Source organism: Rhinolophus hipposideros (genome assembly GCF_964194185.1).
Source record: "Rhinolophus hipposideros genome assembly, chromosome: 5".
NCBI classification, from domain to species: Eukaryota; Metazoa; Chordata; class Mammalia; order Chiroptera; family Rhinolophidae; genus Rhinolophus; species Rhinolophus hipposideros.
In genome coordinates, this window is record NC_138051.1 from 62,714,803 (window position 1) to 62,733,576 (window position 18,774).

At 43.9% G+C, this 18,774-nt stretch overlaps 1 protein-coding gene across 9 annotated transcripts in view; it reads right to left on the bottom strand.

The window, feature by feature from the left end:
• Positions 1-4,527, bottom strand: part of DDHD1 (DDHD domain containing 1) — a 68,932-nt gene extending 64,405 nt beyond the window's left edge. For 3 of the 9 annotated variants that reach the window (XR_013993295.1, XM_081047629.1, XM_081047627.1), the window contains exon 1: positions 3,439-4,487. Coding sequence is in view for 6 of the 9 variants with exons in the window: in XM_081047629.1 (XP_080903755.1) it covers positions 3,439-4,267 (829 nt within the window). In the remaining 3 variants the exon portion in view is untranslated. Of the gene's footprint in view, positions 1-3,438 lie in introns of all 9 variants that reach the window. The other 6 variants (XM_081047632.1, XM_081047631.1, XR_013993296.1 and 3 more) reach the window with 5 other exon arrangements.
• Positions 4,528-18,774: the final 14,247 nt, after the last annotated feature.

Below are 18,774 nucleotides of genomic sequence, written 5' to 3' on the forward strand. Positions count from 1 at the left end.
TTCAGCATTACTAACTTTCTACATGTAAGGTATAGTTTTCTGAGATGCAAATTGATATATTTAATACCTAGTACTTTGTTCCAAACATTATTCTAAGCATGTTATATATAATTTATAATTCTCAATGCAAATCTATGAGGTAGCTACAAGCAGCTTAGGAAGAACACGGGGCACAAACGAGTTCACTCAGGCATTACTCAGCAATGATCAGTTTTTATCTAAAACGTCCACAGACAGTCAGAAAAATATCTGAACAGACAATGAAACAAAAACAAACTTCATATAATAACTTTTTCATGTGTAATAATATTGGTTTCCTATCTATAGAAGACAAATTCTGTTCCCCTTCTGATTCATGTACCCCTGAACTGGTTCAAATTTTACCTGCCAGTAAGAGTTCAAAAGGAAGAGTAAATATAAATTTAAATCAACACCTCTCTTTTAGACTAGGTGAAACTAACTGGTTGGCCTTGACACCTAGATGCGGTGGGCTCAATCAGGTCACAAAAATCTAAATGGCCACTGGAATGCTACCACCATTCTATGTAGGATCTTGTTGGACTTTAAAAAAAGAAAAACACCTTTCATTACCACTATTTAGAAAGTTTCCAGACAAGTTTTTTAAAGAAGTAAAATGGGACAAAGGTCAAAAGCTGCAAAATACCCTTCAAATGGAGTTCCTCCATTTGAAGGAAGGCTGAAGAGACCACACTGGAAAAGAACCGTCCTGAGAAGCTGTGAAAACTTAACACACAGAGACCTGAAAAACCAATTAGATCAAAGTTATATGGGATTTTGTGAGAAGTGGTAAATTATGGACAAAAAGCACTATTGTAGTGCTTCACTACAGCTCATATGAAGGCCTGGGGCACCCACGGGATTGCATCTTGCAGAAAACTATTTAGAAAATGCTAAAATGGAATCAAAATAGTGTTGCTGTTTGAGAAGACTAAGTTTCCTTTCAAGTTAATCTTTGTAGCCCCTCATTGTCTCTTGCTTGATTTATGAAACTAGTATTCTAAAGATATTCTCCAACTCTCCAATTCAACCTTTGTGTTGTCACTACACACCTAAGTAATAGAGAACCTTCAACTATTTGGGTCCCCTTTACACACAGGATAAAGTCCAAACTCCTTAGCACTGCTTATCCACCCTTGTTCGTTTTCTAGGTAGTCTCCCAAACGTGCCATTCATAGGCAGGTGGTCCCTTCACAATTTCCTCCTGTCCCTGACCAAACACCTCTGTCTCTGTGGTGGTCAAATCCCAAACTTACCTGTGTCTTAGCCCCTGTAGATGCAGCACCTTCCTTATCATACTATGCAGTTTCATGCCTCGGTGCCCTTGCATATGTGACCCCACCTGGCTAGAATGCCTTCCCCTCCATTTCCCCATTTCTTCTGCCTGATTAAATTAATCCATTAGGGCTCAGTCTTACATCACCTGGGAAGCTTTCCTGACACCCTCACCCTTGGGTGGGTCAGATGCTCTTTGGACACTGCACTGTATTTCCCCACTAGACTATGAACTGCTTTACCACTTTCTAGCTAAGTGACCTTAGACAAGTTCATTAATTTCAATGAGTTCATTTCTTCAAATACAGAACATTAGCATTAATTTGATATCACTATGAAAAGAATGTGAAAAATCACTTTGTAAACAGTAAAGCAATTTGCAAGCATTAACAATTTTATCATAAGCCAAAAGAGCACACAATATTCTAAGTGAATATAGTTCAGCTGACCTAAGATTCATGTCTTGGTTTCCAGGCCCCTCTCCAAGGATGCCTGGAATTTTATCCAACTCTCTGGCTTCAATAAGTTCTTACAATTCCATCTTCAAAGGAAAAAAAAAATCTGTAGTGATGTCTAGGTCATTTTAAGAAAAGACTAAGTGGGAGACTCTTGAAGGGTAAGGATAGTTCTTTTTTCCACCTTTCCTAACGCATTCACAAGAGTGCATAATATTGGTATTATGCACACACCAATATTCAATAAAATGAAAGAACTGAATTAATGAATTAATATAAACATACCCTGTCCTTAGTGAGCTTATAATCAAAAAGAGAGAGTGATGTGACAGATCCCGTAATGAACTTGACTTGTGAAAATGGTAACGTCTTCAATGTCATCTTAAAGTGTGGTAAGAAATTATATTTCCTTCTATGCTTATTTTATTTGGTGATTCTGAGAAAATACAGATAAATGTAATCTCTATTTTAGTGACTCATGCTTAACTTATGAATGTTTTAATATTATCAGAATCACTTATGCAATTCAATACTTACTTATTGACTATTTACTGCACTAAGCCCTAGGAAAGTACAAAGATAATGGCAATGGACTCTGCCCAGAAAATGCTAAACATATAGAAAGGAAGCTAAGTCATCAATACATACAATTAATAAAAGACAGAATGTTGTAAAATGTATGGAGGACCGAAGTCTAGTGACAATCAATGAAGACATTTGAGTGAGGGCACTGGGCTCTAAAAATTGAAACTGTACATTACAAATTATTGGTGGCCAACAGCTTCTGTTACTATAAAATATCTACTATATGTGTGTAACATTTGCTACATGCAATGGCAGATATTTCTGATAGCCTTACTTCTCAATCTAATTATATACCAAATTGTGTAGGTTAATGAATAAGGACCCATTGTTAACACTTATATCACATGTATGTGCCAAGCAGTTTCAACTCTTTTAGGTTTATTGTCTCATTTAACCTCCACAATTATTCCTATTTTACAGAAGAGGTAGATACAATTATTCCTATTTTACAGAAGAGGACACCAAGGCACAGGCCTTGTAATTTTTCAAGGTCAAAAGGCAAAAATAAAAATATGTAAACAAGCACCTAAGAGATATAAAGGAGTATTCCACTGAGTGAGCTTCACGCTATGCTCTCCACCCCTCCCTAACGCACTCGGAGGTAACAACTTATCTCCTTTCCCGCCAGGGATTAATTTTCTTTTTTCGAGTCCATAAGTGAACTGTTGATTCTCCTGCAGATTCTCTCAAACATTCCCACTCCAGAGGACACGCTGCTATTTAAATCACAGCCACTTCAGGGTAAATGAGACCGAATCAGATCTCCGAGTGGACAAAGCTCGGGGAGGGTCACGAAATTAAACCTTTCGGGCTGGGCATCCGTCCCTGGATCCTCTCCAGGGCATGGCAGCAGTACCGCTCACCCAGAAGCCACAACGCCGGCAGTATCCTCTCCTCCTGACCCTGGGCAGCTTGGGTTTTGCCATCTGCTCGTTTACCCTTCACCTGCCAGAGCTGCCCGCACAGTCTCCATCCTGCTCTGACCGAACACGCCAGGCCTCACGCGCCTCCCTCCCCATAGGGGTCAAGTCTCAAACCCACCAGGGCGCGCGCCGGCCCCTGCAGAGGCAGCCCGTCCCGCTCCCCTTCCCGGCCGGCTACTCACGGTTCCAGTACACCGGGTAGCATTCTCCTTGGGTCACATCCACCTCGTAGAGGCCGCCCCGCACACACACCCGCTCGATGTTCACCAGCTCCTCCATCTCGGGCTCGTGCCTCGCCGTGCGCGGGCAGAAGCCACAGACGCGGTCCTCCTCGTCGTCCTCCCCGGAGCTGGAGGCCCGGCCGCACACATGGTCGCTGTCGGGGTCCTCCGCCCGGGGCCGGCCGCCCGTGGCCTGCGGCAGGGTTCGGAAGGCGAGCTCGATGCGGAGTGAGTCGTAGCCGATGAAGGGCTTCCAGGTCTTCTTGTCCTCCTTGTAGAACCAGCGCACCTCCTCCGGGCCCAGCTCCGTCACTACCTCGTAGCGGTGCCGGGAGGCCACACCGCAGGGCCGGGCGCGCTTCCTCTCCCCAGGGCCTCCTCCCGCCGCCCCGCCGCCCCCCGAGTTCGACGGCACCAGCAGCGGCGGCTGCGGCGGGTGCAAGGACGAGGAGCTGCCGCCCCCGCCGCTCTCGCCCTCGCTGTAGAAGCGCAGCGAGGAGCCCGACTCGGCCGAGCTGAAGTCATAGTTCTCGTCACTGAGGCAGGGGTCCAGCGCCAGGTGGTGGGTGTGCTCCTCCGCGCCCGGCGCCAAGTGCAGCCCGGGCTCCCCGCGGAGCAAGGCCAGGGGCACCTCGCCGTCGCCCGGGTCCCCTCCGGGCAGGTGGTCGAAGCAGCAGACGCTGCCACCGAACGTCGGCTCCGCATCCGAGCCCAGCTCCCAGGCAGCGCCGTCGCTGCCCCGGCCGTTAAGCTCGGGGCTCCGCGGGGACCCGTGACCCGGGTAATTCATGGTGTGGAGGCGCTGCCGGCTACCCAACCCCGCGCCGAGCCGTGGCCCCCAGCACTTCCGCCACACATTCAACGCCGCCGCCCTCTCCACCCGGAGTTTTTAATCTTTCAAATCCCTACCGGGGCTGCGGCGGCAGCGGCGGTGGCTCCGCCCCCCGCCCCGAGGCCCGCGGAGGCCGCCGCCGCGTTCCGCCGGCCGTCCCATTGTCACGCAGCCCGACGTAGGAGGCGCTCGGTCTCCGGTCCCGCCCCGCCGGCCGCGCGCACCGCCCCGGAAGCCCCGTCTCCGTGGGCGCCGTGGGCGAGGCGCGCTTCGTGCCCCTCTGGCGGTGGGTGCGGGTCAGCTGCGGGCCGGCGGCCCCTCTGGATGCCTCCCTTCTCCTCCGCCTCCCCTCTGGTCTGCCTGCACAGCTGCCTAGGCCCCCGCCCTGCTGGGGGTCGGAGCCCAGATGAGGAGGGGCTTTGCACCAATCATCCTTGTAATCTGAGGCATCAACCCAAAGGTTTAATTAAGGTACAGAGGTCGAGAGGGCCCGAGGTAGTTGGATTCTCCTAACCTTATTTTGTGACCTTAGGCCCGCCTGCAGCCTCAGTATAACTAGTTGGCCATCAGCTGTAACCGGTGGGCCATTAGCCACGAATATAACTACACTGGCAAGAGGTTGGTTGGCAGAGAAGTGGACTGCGGATTGCTTCCTGTATCTCCAACCCAGCTGCCAGCAAGAATATAGTGATATGAACCCCCTACCCGTGGCTCCGTTGTTGTTCCCTTTTCGGCCTCACCATACGTTGTGTCCACACCCTCCTCTCTCAGAGTGGGACCACAGACCCCCGCATTACATATGATGCAGGGAGCAAGGTCTCAACCAGCATGGGGAACAGGAAACACGATCTGCCTGGGAGAGATGTGACCCCTTAGTAAATTGGTGGTTTTCTCCAGCCTCCTGATGGCATACCATCCTCATGGCCACAGCCAGCGTCGCCTGCCTTTTGGTGGTCTGCTGCTGCCGTAGGCTCCTAGAGTTGTGGACATCTTACACCGAGGCCACTACCCACTCAGACACCTGGCACCGCGAGCAGGATTCCGGACTGGTAGGAATGGTGTCTGACTCTGGGAAGGAGAACAGGTGGCCCACACATTGTGTGGTGCCTGGTGGCCACTGTTCTCAGGAGTTGGACCCCCGAGGAGGGGTAGGAGGACATGGATGGCTCTCCAGCCAGTGTGGAGAGGGCCCTGCGGGTTCTGGCTGGGCTATTGCCAGAGGGAGTGAGGGGTGCAGCTGGTCATGTGGATGGATGTTCCTCACCGTGTTGCGTCGTGGCACAGAGGACCCGCTTGGTGAGAGGAGCTGGAAGCTGGGGTCCACCAATTAAAGGAGGTGCACCACGGTGGAGACTCTGAGGCAGAGGTGGACAACGTAAGTGGAAGTGATGTAGCTCCCCATCACCATGCCCAGCCTATAATGCAGCAAAAGGTAAAGCTTGAGCAACCTTTGGGTCCCCAGGGCGTTGCTGCTGGCAACCCAGTTGTGACTGAGTTCACAACCTACACCCCCACTGAGTTGTGGGAGCTGGGGAGGCAGTGCCAACAGCGCCCTGAAGAGCCACTCCCAGCTTGGCTGCTGTGTTTATGGGATGAGGGGGCAGACAGCATTCTCTGCTCCCCCAGCGAAATGGAAAAGCTAGCCTTCGTGACAGTGCATCTGTCCCTGCGACAAAGGTTACGGAATTGCCATAGGTTGTCCCAAGACCAGGGCCACCACACTCTCATGGAGTGGCTCACCGCTGCGGTACGTACAGTATGGAGAGAGGCTGGTGAGCTGCCAGAAACTGTGGGTAAATGGCAATCATATGCTGAACTTGCTCAAATCATCCGTGAAATGGGTATGAGACGTGCTGTGTTCAACCCTAATATGCGGGGACTGGATGAGGAGCGTTTTACAACTAGCATGAGAGATCTGGTTTTGGATACTGCTCCTGTAAGTGCTTTTGGATCCTTGGTTGCCATACTAACGCCCTATGTGGGGTGGCGGATCCATGAAGTTACCACCACCGTGGCCACTCTGGCGGATGTTGAAAGCCTGCGGCGAGGGAAGTTAAGACAGGATGTCCGAGAAGTCAAGACCTGGAAGCGCAAATCAAAAGTAAAGGGGTGAGGTCGCGGGCCTCAGAGAGTAACACACACGCAGATGTGGCGTGATCTCTTGGCAGCGGGGGTTGATCAGGAAAAAATAGACCAGCAACCCAATGCACTCTTGTTGGAACTTTGGAAACAGTTGTCTGGAACAGCAATTCCAGCGAAGCCTAAAGGAGAAGTCTGGGAAAGCGCGACCCGTGTCCCTCCAGGAGTTCATGTGGCTGCTTGAGGTTGACTCCTTTTAGTTTGATTGGGGGGGAGGGGGCAAGGTACCCCGGCTGAGGGTACGAGTGGGGACCAGAGGCCTCACGTGGAACTGTCCATACATTGGTCCTCTTCTAATGTGCAGAGGGTTTTGGACCTAGTTGACACCGGCACAGACTGCAGTCTTGTTTATGGGAACCCAGAACTGTTCCCCGGACCAGCAATCTGCATTGATGGCTACGGGGGAAAGACTGTGACGGTAAAAGCTGTTTCCTTACCACGGGGTATAGGAAGGCTTCCACCACCCACCACCCACCACCCACCCTCCCCTGGACCTACACGGTGTATGTCTCCTCCATTTTGGAATATATTCTAGGGGCGGACGTGCTACATGACTTCCGTTTACAGACATCAATTGGAGAGTTCCACCTCCGATCCGGATGGTGAAAGAGGTGATAACGTGGGCATGCTCACCACCCTCCTCAAGTGTTGCCGCAGCCACCGTATGTGGTTACAGTGCAACAGTACTGCCTGCCAGGAGGGCAGGAGGAGATTGGTCGTACAATAAAGAATTGGAGAAGTCACATATTGTGAGGCCAACGCACAGTCCCTTTAACTCCCCAGTATGGCCTGTCAAGAAGCCAGATGGGACCTGGCGAATGACTGTGGACTATAGGGAGTTAAATAAGATGACACCAACTTTGCACGCTGCAGTGCCTTGAATTCACGATTTGATGGATCGTCTGACTGTCCGCCTGGAAATGTATCACTACATAGTGGACTTGGCCAATGCTTTTTTCTCCATTGACATTGTGCCCGAGTGTCAAGAGCAGTTTGCTTTTACTTGGGACGGGGAGCAGTGGACTTTTCAAGTCCTTCTGCAAGGATACTTGCACAGCCCCACTGTCTGCCATGGGCTTGTAGCCCAGGACTTGGCACAGTGGGATCACCTATCCTCTGTGGTCCTCTTTCACTATGTTGATGATGTTTTACTAACATCTGATTCTCTTTCAGATTTAGAGCAAGCAGCTCCCTCTCTTCTCTCCCACCTGAAGTCATGTGGCTGGGCGGTGAACAAGGAAAAGGTCCAAGGCCCTAGAGGGTCAAAAGCCCCCACTGTTGGTGGTTGGCCTGATAGCCCCATGGGGAACTGGTTTGACCCATGATTTGCAAGTGACGCCGTGGGTGGTGGCCTAGTGGCTGACTGTGGTATATGGAGGTTCCCATGCTGGGACAATTTTGCAGGGAACCTATGTGCTCTCGCTATGGCCTATTATTGGGTCCCGTGTTCTGCTACATGTTGAAACTATGCAAGGGACCCCAAGCACTGCCATAAAAGTCTGGTACCACAAACCAGGAAAGGTGTCAGTGGCAGCAACCCTCCTTTCCCAGGACAAAAAGCTAGCATGTATCCTCCCAGGTGGACGGGATTTGCCATTGTTGATTCCTATGACTACTATTTCTTTCTGCGCGTCGGTGCCTATGGGCTAATGGGATAGTGGATTGGGCCCACACTTTTACTTGTATGGCGTATCAGTCATCTTGTCAGATCGGCACGTTGGTACAGCCCCAGGTTGCCACAGAAGATTCGCCACTTTGGGAGACACCACTGTATAAGTAGACATTGAGGGACACCCTCTGGGACATTACTTGAACTGGACTGAAACTTTTTCTCATGGGCTGGGTGAATCAAACCTGCCCCTGTTTGAGGTACTCAGTGTGGGATGGTGGTGGTCTGCTGCGGCAACTGTTACTGTTATGATTCGTGGATGTTGTATGTACCTCCAGGGTCCTCTCACAGGGTCCCTTGTGGAAGATGCTTGTCGTGTAGATTGTGAGGCGAGACCCTGGAAGGCTGGAGTGTGGGGACAGAGCCAGGAGAGCAGTTTCCAGGCTCTGGCCTCACGTGGAAAGGTGCTGGCTCGGTGATTAGATGGCCATTATCCATAATCAGATGGCCATCCGCTGTGGCTAGTTGGCCATCAGCTGTTACCGGTTAGCCATTAGCCACTAATATAACTGCCATGGCTACACTGGCAAGGCAGTTGGCAGGGAAGCAGATGGATTGCAGCTAGCAAGTGTGGTTAGCAAGCGGATTACATTGTGGATCATGTTGATCCTACTTCCTATGTCTCGCCTGGTCGCCAGCGAGAGTGGGTTGCAGGAAGACTCCTCGTTGAGGTACTGACGGATGTTTGCTTTTGTGTCTCCACTGGCCACCAATAGTGATATGACTCCCCTATCTGTGGCTCCGTTGTTGTTCCTTTTTGGCTTCACCACATTCTGCGGGGGGTGGGAGCTGAGTCCCTGCATTACACTCAGCTAGACCTTCTCACTCACCTGGTTCTGGTCCTTTCAGAATTGCTGGCCCACGTGAGAGCACTCCACCCCATGCCTATGGATTCCTATCGGTTGGTGTCACTACTCCCACTCAGAAACCTGTCTAAACCTCCCTTCATATGCCACCTTACATTATTGCTTATCTTTCAATACTGATTTCCTGTTTTCTCAAGCTCATTTTAAGGTCCTTGGAGATCAAGTCTTTGTGTCTCAACGTCTCCTACACAGTGGGTACGCAATGTTGATGATAACGATGGCAAGTCTAGCCAGTTGTGGTACATTGTTAGATTGAAAGTCAAAAAACAAAAGTAAGTCTAGAACTCACTTTTGCTAACTAACCACAGGCAACTCACTCATCTTGATCTTTTTGGTTTCCCCATCTGTAAAATAACTATTGGATTAGATGATCTCTCAAGTCCTTCTGACCTTCAAGTTTTCTTCCTGTTCTTTCCGTATCTCTGATTCTGTAGCTCATTTTCTGGGATCAGGTTGAATCTGAGGCTCCCTTGTGTGGTTCTTTTACATTACAAAAAAATTTTGCTTTATAACCCTATCACAGCCTATGTTGAGAATCCAGGGAAAATCTCCAATCTCAGTGTTCTCATTCAAGATCAGACAATATTCAGTGTTTTTTTCTTTCTTGCTTTGTGGTGGAATCAGATTTGTAGGACAGTTTTTATTGCTTCTGGGATCTAACTTGTCAGAGATTAAGTCATTTTAAGCAGGATGGTCTCAAGCTTTTATAGTATCTGCATGAATTCGGAAAATAAAAAAGGCATTGCTTCCTGTGGGTAGACACAGAGCAGTGTTCATGGACTAGATTTCTGCGCCAATTTGTGTGTTTGGCTGGATAATCTTGTGCAACGAACAACCTGCTCAACTGGATACTACATTTCCTGACTCAGAATCTAAGATCAGAGCCCTGTTTTCCATTTATACTGCTTTATGAATATCTGCTTATCAATTTCTTCTCCAGTCTTTCTGTTGACAGTGTGCAGAATATGAAATTGGATATGAGCTTTGATGTATTTACTAGTGATGAAAGTGTTCATTCTACAGTGTTTTGATGGTCATCAATATGCCAGGCATCTCTGTGCTAGTTTCTGATAAAAGGAAAATGGGAGAGACTCAGTTCCTTCTTTATGGACTTTAGAAGCCAAGTGGGGAATACAGAAAAGTGAACAGATACGTTATAGTACAGTGTGAAGAGTACTATAGAGGGGATTTAAAATAAGGGATATCACAATCTTTAAAATATCTCTATCCCTTTAGGTTTCTTGATGGAACATAACCTATCTGTACTGCTGTCTGGTCAGATTACTTTAGTCAAATTTTAACTATTAAGTTACAGTACAATTCCCATTAATGAATGTTACTCTCTGTGAAAAAAATCTTATTCCCTGCTCTGTATTGAATGAAGTTTTCCATTGTTGAAATGTGCTGATTAGGTTCTATTGAGAAGATTATCCTCTTGTGGTCCATTGTGTAAGGCCATACTCTTTTGTGTACCATGATTATTCTTGAAGATATTGATCCTCCAAGATGATTGAAAAAAACAAAAACAAAAACACAAGCCAGTTGGCAGGATAAGAGAACCCCAAATTATCTGCTGACATCACTATTTCTGTCTAGATCTTGGTGAGGAGAGATACCAATCAATGTTTGGGGCAGTTGAGTTTGCTTCTGTCCTTTGGAAGTGAGCTGGGGCTAGAAGGACAGACCCAAGTAGCCAACTGCATGCTGACATTGAGTAAAAGATAACTGAAAGTATACTATCTAGTTTCACTTAACTGTATGTGTTTATTTACTTGTTATTTCTGAGCCATATAAAAGCAAAAGCCACAAAGCTGCTCTCCACAACTCTCTTTTCTGCTTTAAAAAGTCATCCTTTATCTGATTCTTCCTGCTACTGCTCTCCAACTTTTGCTTTCTAGAACCTCTTTCAGGTCATATAATCCTGACAAGAGGGGGAAGGGTTCTTCTCTTCCAGTCCCCACCTGTTGGAACAGGTGTCAGGTGATTCCTCACCACTCTACATCATTAGGGTTTGCAATTGACACAGCAGTGTGTGAACTTCCGTGGTTGTATGTAAAGCATTCTATTGTATTTGCTAATTACCCAAGACCATGCCTCCTTCATATGAGCCAAATAAGTATGATTGATTCAGACTTCTGGCATTTGTGGAACCATGCTGTTACAATAACCAGGTGGATGTGGAACCAAACCTGAGGGCATTCTTGTCGGTGCAGGAGAGACAAAGAGGCAAAGCCAGCTGGTTTGTACTATAAAAGACTGAAGCAGCTTATCTGCACATCCTGCCATCCACCCTTCCCCAATAGTTATATGGCAAGGGCTATCTAGCAACAATGGCCATCTTCCCGCCTGCCCCACCTCTCCAAAGTTACATGATGCAATTTTGTGCCACCTTTCCCTTTTCTTCCATAATGGTTGTTCCTGTTGTTTATTTTAACATATTTTTTACATGTATAAAAATATTAGGGATAGCCTTATGCTGTGTTAATTTATTCTGAGTCAACAAATAAACAACAAATATTTATTTCTCACAGTTCTGGAGCCTGGGAGTCCAAACTCATTGTTCCAGGAAGTCTGGTTTCTGGGGAGAACTTCCTGGTTAATGGTGGTCATCTTTTCACTGGGTCTTTACATGTCAGGTTGCACTAGGGAGCTCTGGGACGCCTCTTTGATGAGGGCCCTTCTGACCTAATCAGCTTCCAAAGGTCCAAACTCCTAACACCATCACCTTGCGGTTTGGGATTTCAACATGTGAATTTGGGGGTGGGGGACGGAAACATTCAGACCATAGGAGAGAGTGACTTCTTTGGTGCACAGACTAAATGGAATGATAGTCTAGACTGAAGCAGGGAACATTTGTTGACATGCATTAGATGTGTACTAAATTTCAGGTACTATGCTAAGCCCTACAGTGAAGCATTCACAGTCTAAAGGAGTCTATAAATACACTCCAGAATGCCAACTTTTTAGTTCTTATGAGGAATATTATTGTAATACTAGAATGACCACAGAAGTCATTCTTTCGCTAAAGACAGATCAATAGAGGAAGCCAAACTACAATCAAAAGGTAGCTAAGCAAGCAGAAATAACATAGAAATATATAGTGAATAAAGTCATTTATGCTTCTATTCATTCAGCAAATATTGTCTAGTGCTATTTTGGTGATGGTTTGTTTTTATTTTTATGTTTGACTGAAATCACACTTAAAATGTAGAATTATCAAATGCATTTACTAAGGGATTTGTGAGAGGCCTGTCCATAAACTGTACTTACCAAAACCCCATAAACTTTTTTTCATTCCTTCTAGGAATGAAGGTCAATGGTTTTGAAGATATATATTCAAATGAAATAAAATGTAAATCAGTACAATATTCATGCATACTCTATGGAGGCAGCCACAAAATCCTCATCAGCTTAGATCAGAAAGAGAAGATTTGGCTATACTCCTGCCCTCTCATTGTAAAAAAGTGAATTAGACAGTAGCATGGGCTTCTGTGAACTCCATATTATGCATCCATTATAGTTGCATTTGATGATTTTTGTGCTCTAGGATTTTTGCTGTCTTATTCCAGAAGCATCCTTATTTATTCACAAAGTATATAATATATAACTTCAACAAAAAGTAATTGATAATCATAGTTTTGTGCTGATAAAGACTTAGTATCATCTTGTATATGTGTAGTTTATTCTGATTTTCATATAATAAGGGAAAATGAAAAAGAAAAAAAGCTATGTTTCAATAGGGATTTCCACTGGTGCACCTCTGCATAATTTGCTGAGTTTTTACAGGACTAAATGGCACAATCGATTTACTGTTTTTGCAACTGCTGCTTAAGAAAGTGTATTTATCCATACATCGTAAGTCAGCATTTTGAATGTAAGTTTTCGGCCTGAACAATATATGAGTCTGGACTCAGAAGTTCACAAGCCCTTTTCACAGCTATCCCACTGACTTTTTGAACCATACTAGACAACTATTATAGTCATATCATAAATAAATTAAAATGGGATGGTAGGAAAAGTTCTTCAGAAATTTAATCTTCTTCCAGATAAACCTATACTTTAAGTATAAGACATGGGTAACAATGGCTTTACATTTATAACTTATTCTTTCTTAAGTTCAGAACTTCAGATTCAAACATTCTTAATTATTGAAGAGCTCTTACACACATCTGAGTTTTCATATAACTTCTCAAATTAGAAATTATGAACCTTGATCACTTATGGTACTGTTCTTCCAGGTTAGGAACTGTAATCCACAGATGCTCTTGAAATAATTTTAATGAAGATATAGAGCAGGGGTGTCCAAACTCTTTTCAACGTTTTTCACCAAGGGCCATATGCGGTACAATACACAAACAGCCGGGCCACTCACTGGAGGTGAAATACGTATTGCCTCACCTGGTTTATTTAAGTAAACTAAATATATTTTTGGAATTTGCTGTGGGCCAATAAAAAATGGATTGCGGGCCACAGTTTGGACACCACTGATATAAGAGGAACAGTGTATTTATTTCCTAGGGCTGCCATAACAAAGTTCCACAAGCTGTGTGGTTTAAAACAACAGAAATTTACTCTCTCACAGTTTGAATGCTGCAAGTCCAAAATCAAGGTGTCAGCACGGTTGGTTCCTTCCGCAGTCTCTGTGGGAGATACCGTCCATGCCTCCGTTAGCTTCTGGTGGTTCCTGGCAGCCCTTGGCGTTCACGCTCCTTGGCTTGTAGCTGCATCACTCCAGCCTCTGCTTCTGTCATCACGTGGCCTTCTTCCTTGTGTGTCCTCTCATCTTATAAGGGTACTAGTCTTTGGATCTAGGACCCGCTCTAATCCAGTATGACTCATATTAACTAATTACATCTGTAAATACTCTATTTCCAGAAAAGGTCACATTCTCGGGTTCCAGGTGACAAAGAATTTTGGGGGGACACTAACCCACTGTAGACAGTGATTGTGAATATGCAAACACAAGTGTTTAAACAACTTTGTTAAATATATAAACAATGACTAGGTTAATTTTTACTTGGAGAACTTTTGTATATTGAAATGAAAATGGTAAATGTAAAATCATAAATACAGATGTAGTAGTTCAACATTCCAAATACAGGTATTGCACAAAGGAGATTTTGTTACATGTTTACTACAGCAAAGTCAGTGATTCATTACAAAACAGAAATAATATTTGACAGAAGTAGCTCAGGAAAAGGTGCTTTTTGACACATTCAACCATTTCCATTCAACTATCTGTCCAGTTATCTATTCATCCTCTCAGCTATTCAAAAAAGAATTTAAGGTGATTTTGAGAAATACATGCAAAACAATGAATGTAAGCAAGAAAATTGGATAAAGTGGAAAGTTAAGTTAGAAAAATAAGTCAGGGAATAAAACACAGTGGGTAAAGTCCCATGTATTTGTGAAATAGAGATGTGCCACCATTTGGCTCTGAGCTTTCCAGTACATTAGTAATGTTATCCATAGTCTTGATAAGATGAAACAATTGGTTATTGACATTCTTTATATGTAAACAAGAAAATAAAACATTATTCAGCAAAGGGAATTATTTATTTTCATCTTTAGAATTCTAGATGATAAATATATTATTGTAATAACGCATTATGGATATTCCTTTCTCAAATTTCTCGGATAAGTCACAGATTTTCCACAAAATATTTTTTTGGGGGCAATGAGAGAGAATCTTTCTTAAACCATTACTGACAGAAACAGTACCAGAAAATGTAATTCAAAGTGTATTATCTCTGTTTTGAAAACAAAACAATAATAATAAAAAACAAAAACCAACCCATAGTAGGAAATACCTTGACACTGGAGCAAAAATAGAATGGTTAAATAACCTACTGTGCATCTATGACTATGGAACACCATGCAAAGAGCAGTTAATGCCAAACATGTAACAATTATGCTAAAAGACATCCAGCTAGCATGCCGCATACATGGAGAACGTGCTTAAGAATTCACTATGATGGGGAATATTTCATTCTTAAAAAAAAAAAATTTCTTTCTGTTATTGGTAATTCTAAGTGTCAGTTATTTTTTTCCTATGTGGTCAAAAGGTACCCAATTATGTGATTCCAAGTAGAAAAATAGGGGACAGAAATCAGGTATTGGCAGTTCTTTCATTTTCATTTGTGTGTGAATTTTTAATATAAATATGGGGATATAAAGCATTAATGCAAGTCAAAATGTTTCAGTGAATAAGTTTCAGCAGTTAAACTTTATAACAAATATAAATAAACCTGGTAAATTTTTCGGGATAATGTCAGCATTTGTAATTTTTAAAATGAGTAAATTTGTTATTGATGGCAACTAAAAAAAAAGAAGAAAAGAATGTACTGGCAGAGAGAGATCTCTAAATCATATTGTTATATTAAGTGAAAATAGCAAGATACAGAAAAAGATTTGTGGTTTGATCTTATTTTTACATTAAAAATACAAACAAACCCACAATTCACATGTGTATATATATTGTATATATTTACCTACATATATATAAATAATTGGTAAAAGGTTGAAAGGATAAGCTAAAATTTACCCACATAGTTACTTCTGGATGGTGGGAACGAAATGAGGTTGGACCTTAAATTCTATATTATTTGAACTTCATAGGATTAGGATACGTTTGTATGTTATTTGTATACTTAAAACATAACTTTTAAAACGAATAAAATGAAGAATATTGTTTAGTATTGACCACTTTCACCTCCGTTAGAGGTTCTCTTCTCCACATCAATCTAGTTGATTAGCATATTTGAATAAAATCGCTATCTACAGGTGTCATAGAAACACATAAGTTGTGGACAGACCTAGATTCAATTCTCAGTCCTGTCAAGGACTAGCTATGTGAGCTTTGAGCCTCAGATTCATCATCAGTTACGTGAGAATAATGACAACACTTGCCTCACTTTGTTGTGGTAAAGGTTATTTAAGACAAAATGAAATAATATATATGAAAGCTCTTACGGAGCCTCCCACTATTGTCACTTGTCATAGCTGCCAGCAAACACACTGTGCAACAGACCTTCCTATATTTCAAAAGGTTTGAAAGGTTTCCTTTATTTTCTTTTTGCCCTTGCTTCCTTTTTATTTACCTATAAATCTTACAAAGCAGAATTGGTGGTATTCAGCATCTAAAGAACCTTATTTACTTACCTTTCAACTAGCCATGTGATTCGTCAGTTACTTAACCTTGCTCTTTTTCAGAACAGTTGGCCAATCCACACAGAGGTCAGGGAAAGGGCCTGTAATTACTCATACCCTCTTTTTCAGAGCTCTTCTTAAACCCGTTTTGGCTCCTCTACCTTTGTGCAAGTACTTGGACAGGCCATAGGCCTGAAATTTACGTGACATAGAGTGTTTGTTGCAATTCTGCCCTCTCCCCTACTTTATACTGCTGGCTTTCTTAATACCAGTGGCACAGTCCATGGGGTTAAGAACTCAAGCAGACTCTTCAATGTGCTTTGAAATCTTCTTTTGAGGAGTCTAGGGACCCATGAGATTCTTTGGTACTTACAAACTTCTGTTCTTCCTCAAAGACCTTGAAAACTATGAGAACCCCATTAGAATTAAATGAATTTTAAGGTAAATGAAATTTTCTTGGAGTTTTCTGATTTGAAGACTTAGTAGTCTGAGTCAGAGTTGAAAACATGGAATTCATTATTGTAATTCTTAGGGAGGAAAAAGATGCAAATAGAATTTTGTTTTCCATGGCATCTTTCAGTTTAAATAATGGTCAGGCAATATTTTCCTACTTGTAAAATGAAGGACAGTTGAAATGACCTCTTTCTCAAGAGGAAACTGAGGAAAGATCAACTCAGATGAACAAATATGTATGGAATGTCTATTAGGTATGAACCTAACACTGTATTAGGGGCAGAACATATAGTCCAGTGGGAAAGATGGACAACAACTAAATGTGCAGTTGTCAGGTTGAAAGGAGCCATGAGAAGGACCTTGAAGTTTGCTGTTACAGCTCTTAGATGGATGCCCCACCCATCTGTAAGGGCAACGATGGAGATATTCAGTCCCAGAAGCCTTTCCAGAAACAGCGATGCCCAAAGCGAAACCCGAAAGATGAGTACAAGGCAGCTGAAAAGGGAAGTGAAGGGGGGAATGCAAAAGATTATTCCAAGCAGAAAGAAATCAAGAAAGGATTTTGAAGAACTAGAAAATAGAGAGTAGGGCAGGAGAGATGAGCAAATACAGATTATTAGAAAATCTAAACAATATAAAACAATCCTATAGATAATGAAGATGTCTAATGTATTTGGAAAACAATGAAAAGTTATTTTATGTGCACTTCTTGGAGAAGGTCACGTCACACTGAATTTAAATTGTGGACTTAGGTCCCTAGCAATGATCAGACATGACCTTCCTTAAATCAATCCAGCTGTAAGAACTTGGGATAGCTCCTGCGTCATCTAGCACAGAGCCTTGTACATAATTGCCTCTCTGTCTGTGTTGCTCATCCGGGGTACTTCCAGGCCCTTGTTTCATTTCATGACCTGTACTGATGTTATCATTATTCTCACGTGGTCCCACCGGGGGCTCATCCTCTGTAAGTCATTGTTACGGTTTTGATGGGAGGACATCGCAAGGTTCAACCTGCTTTAAAAGATTTCCTCAATAGGCCTGCCATGGTGGGTTCTTCCCTCTTACCTGGTCTGACACACACCCATAACGAAGCATTTTCTTGAGTTACATCATAAAGGTAGGGCATTGTCCTCATACGTGTATCCTTAAAATGTGTGCATTTGATTATGGCCAGGCTTTTCACTAAGTATAAATGAGGTCATATTAAAGTTTTACTGCTCAAATTATATCTCAAGTTTCCATTGACCAGATTGCTAATCAAATATTTCCCCAATATTTCCTGTTGTCTCTAAAAGGATGGCTTACATCAACTCACACAGCCTGTTCTGTGCACTACAATAATCATTCTCGCCCACCATGTATGTTTCTTTTCTCCTAGTCTGGCAACACTGTCTACCCACATGCACTTCCTGGCATCCAAGTAGCTTGAAAGGACCTTGCTGTTGCCTTGCTGATGGTGCTGTCCCTTCCTGATATTGGTGGTGTTCTTGCCAAGGTGCTGTCTTCTGACTCCCCCGAAGCCTCCAGCATCCAGGTGCCAGAACAGTGCCAGGCTGAGTCTGGAGGATGGGAGATCAGCTCTCTTCCCAGCTCAGAGCCCCACCTTTCACCTGTTGCTCTGCCCAGAGTCACATTTCCCCTGCAACCTCTCCTTCAATTTCCAGTCTCCAGAGTCAACTCTCAGCATCCCTTCCTCATCTATATGTCCTCTTCCCTTCCCCAAATAAAACCACAAAAAGCCTTAGAGACAAAGCTTGGGGTTAACCAGCATACAATAGTACGTGATCAGATGGGACCATTTAGCATTCGTGGTTATGTTAACACACTAGAAGGTCAAGCGTCTTAATAGTCAAACATCTTAATAGAACAAAAGAATAGTCTCCTCCAAAGGTGAAGAAAGAAGTCTCTAATTCTGGGTAGAAAAGAACCTACAACTCTTAAATGACAACTTCCTCACTCACCCAGTTTTCAAAAATCTTAAGGCCCAGACCCCCCTAGGGCACCCTCGGCTCAAAGGAAGCTCTGCCATCTAGAAGGAAAAAGATAGCACTTTTTTATTAACCCAATAGATTCCTAATAGTTTTATCAGATTGGGAAAGGCACAAAGGCATAAAACTCTTAACAGAAGTCAATGTCAATGTATGAAGTAGCTGAAACCAAACAAACTTGGTATAGTCCCATGTGAATCT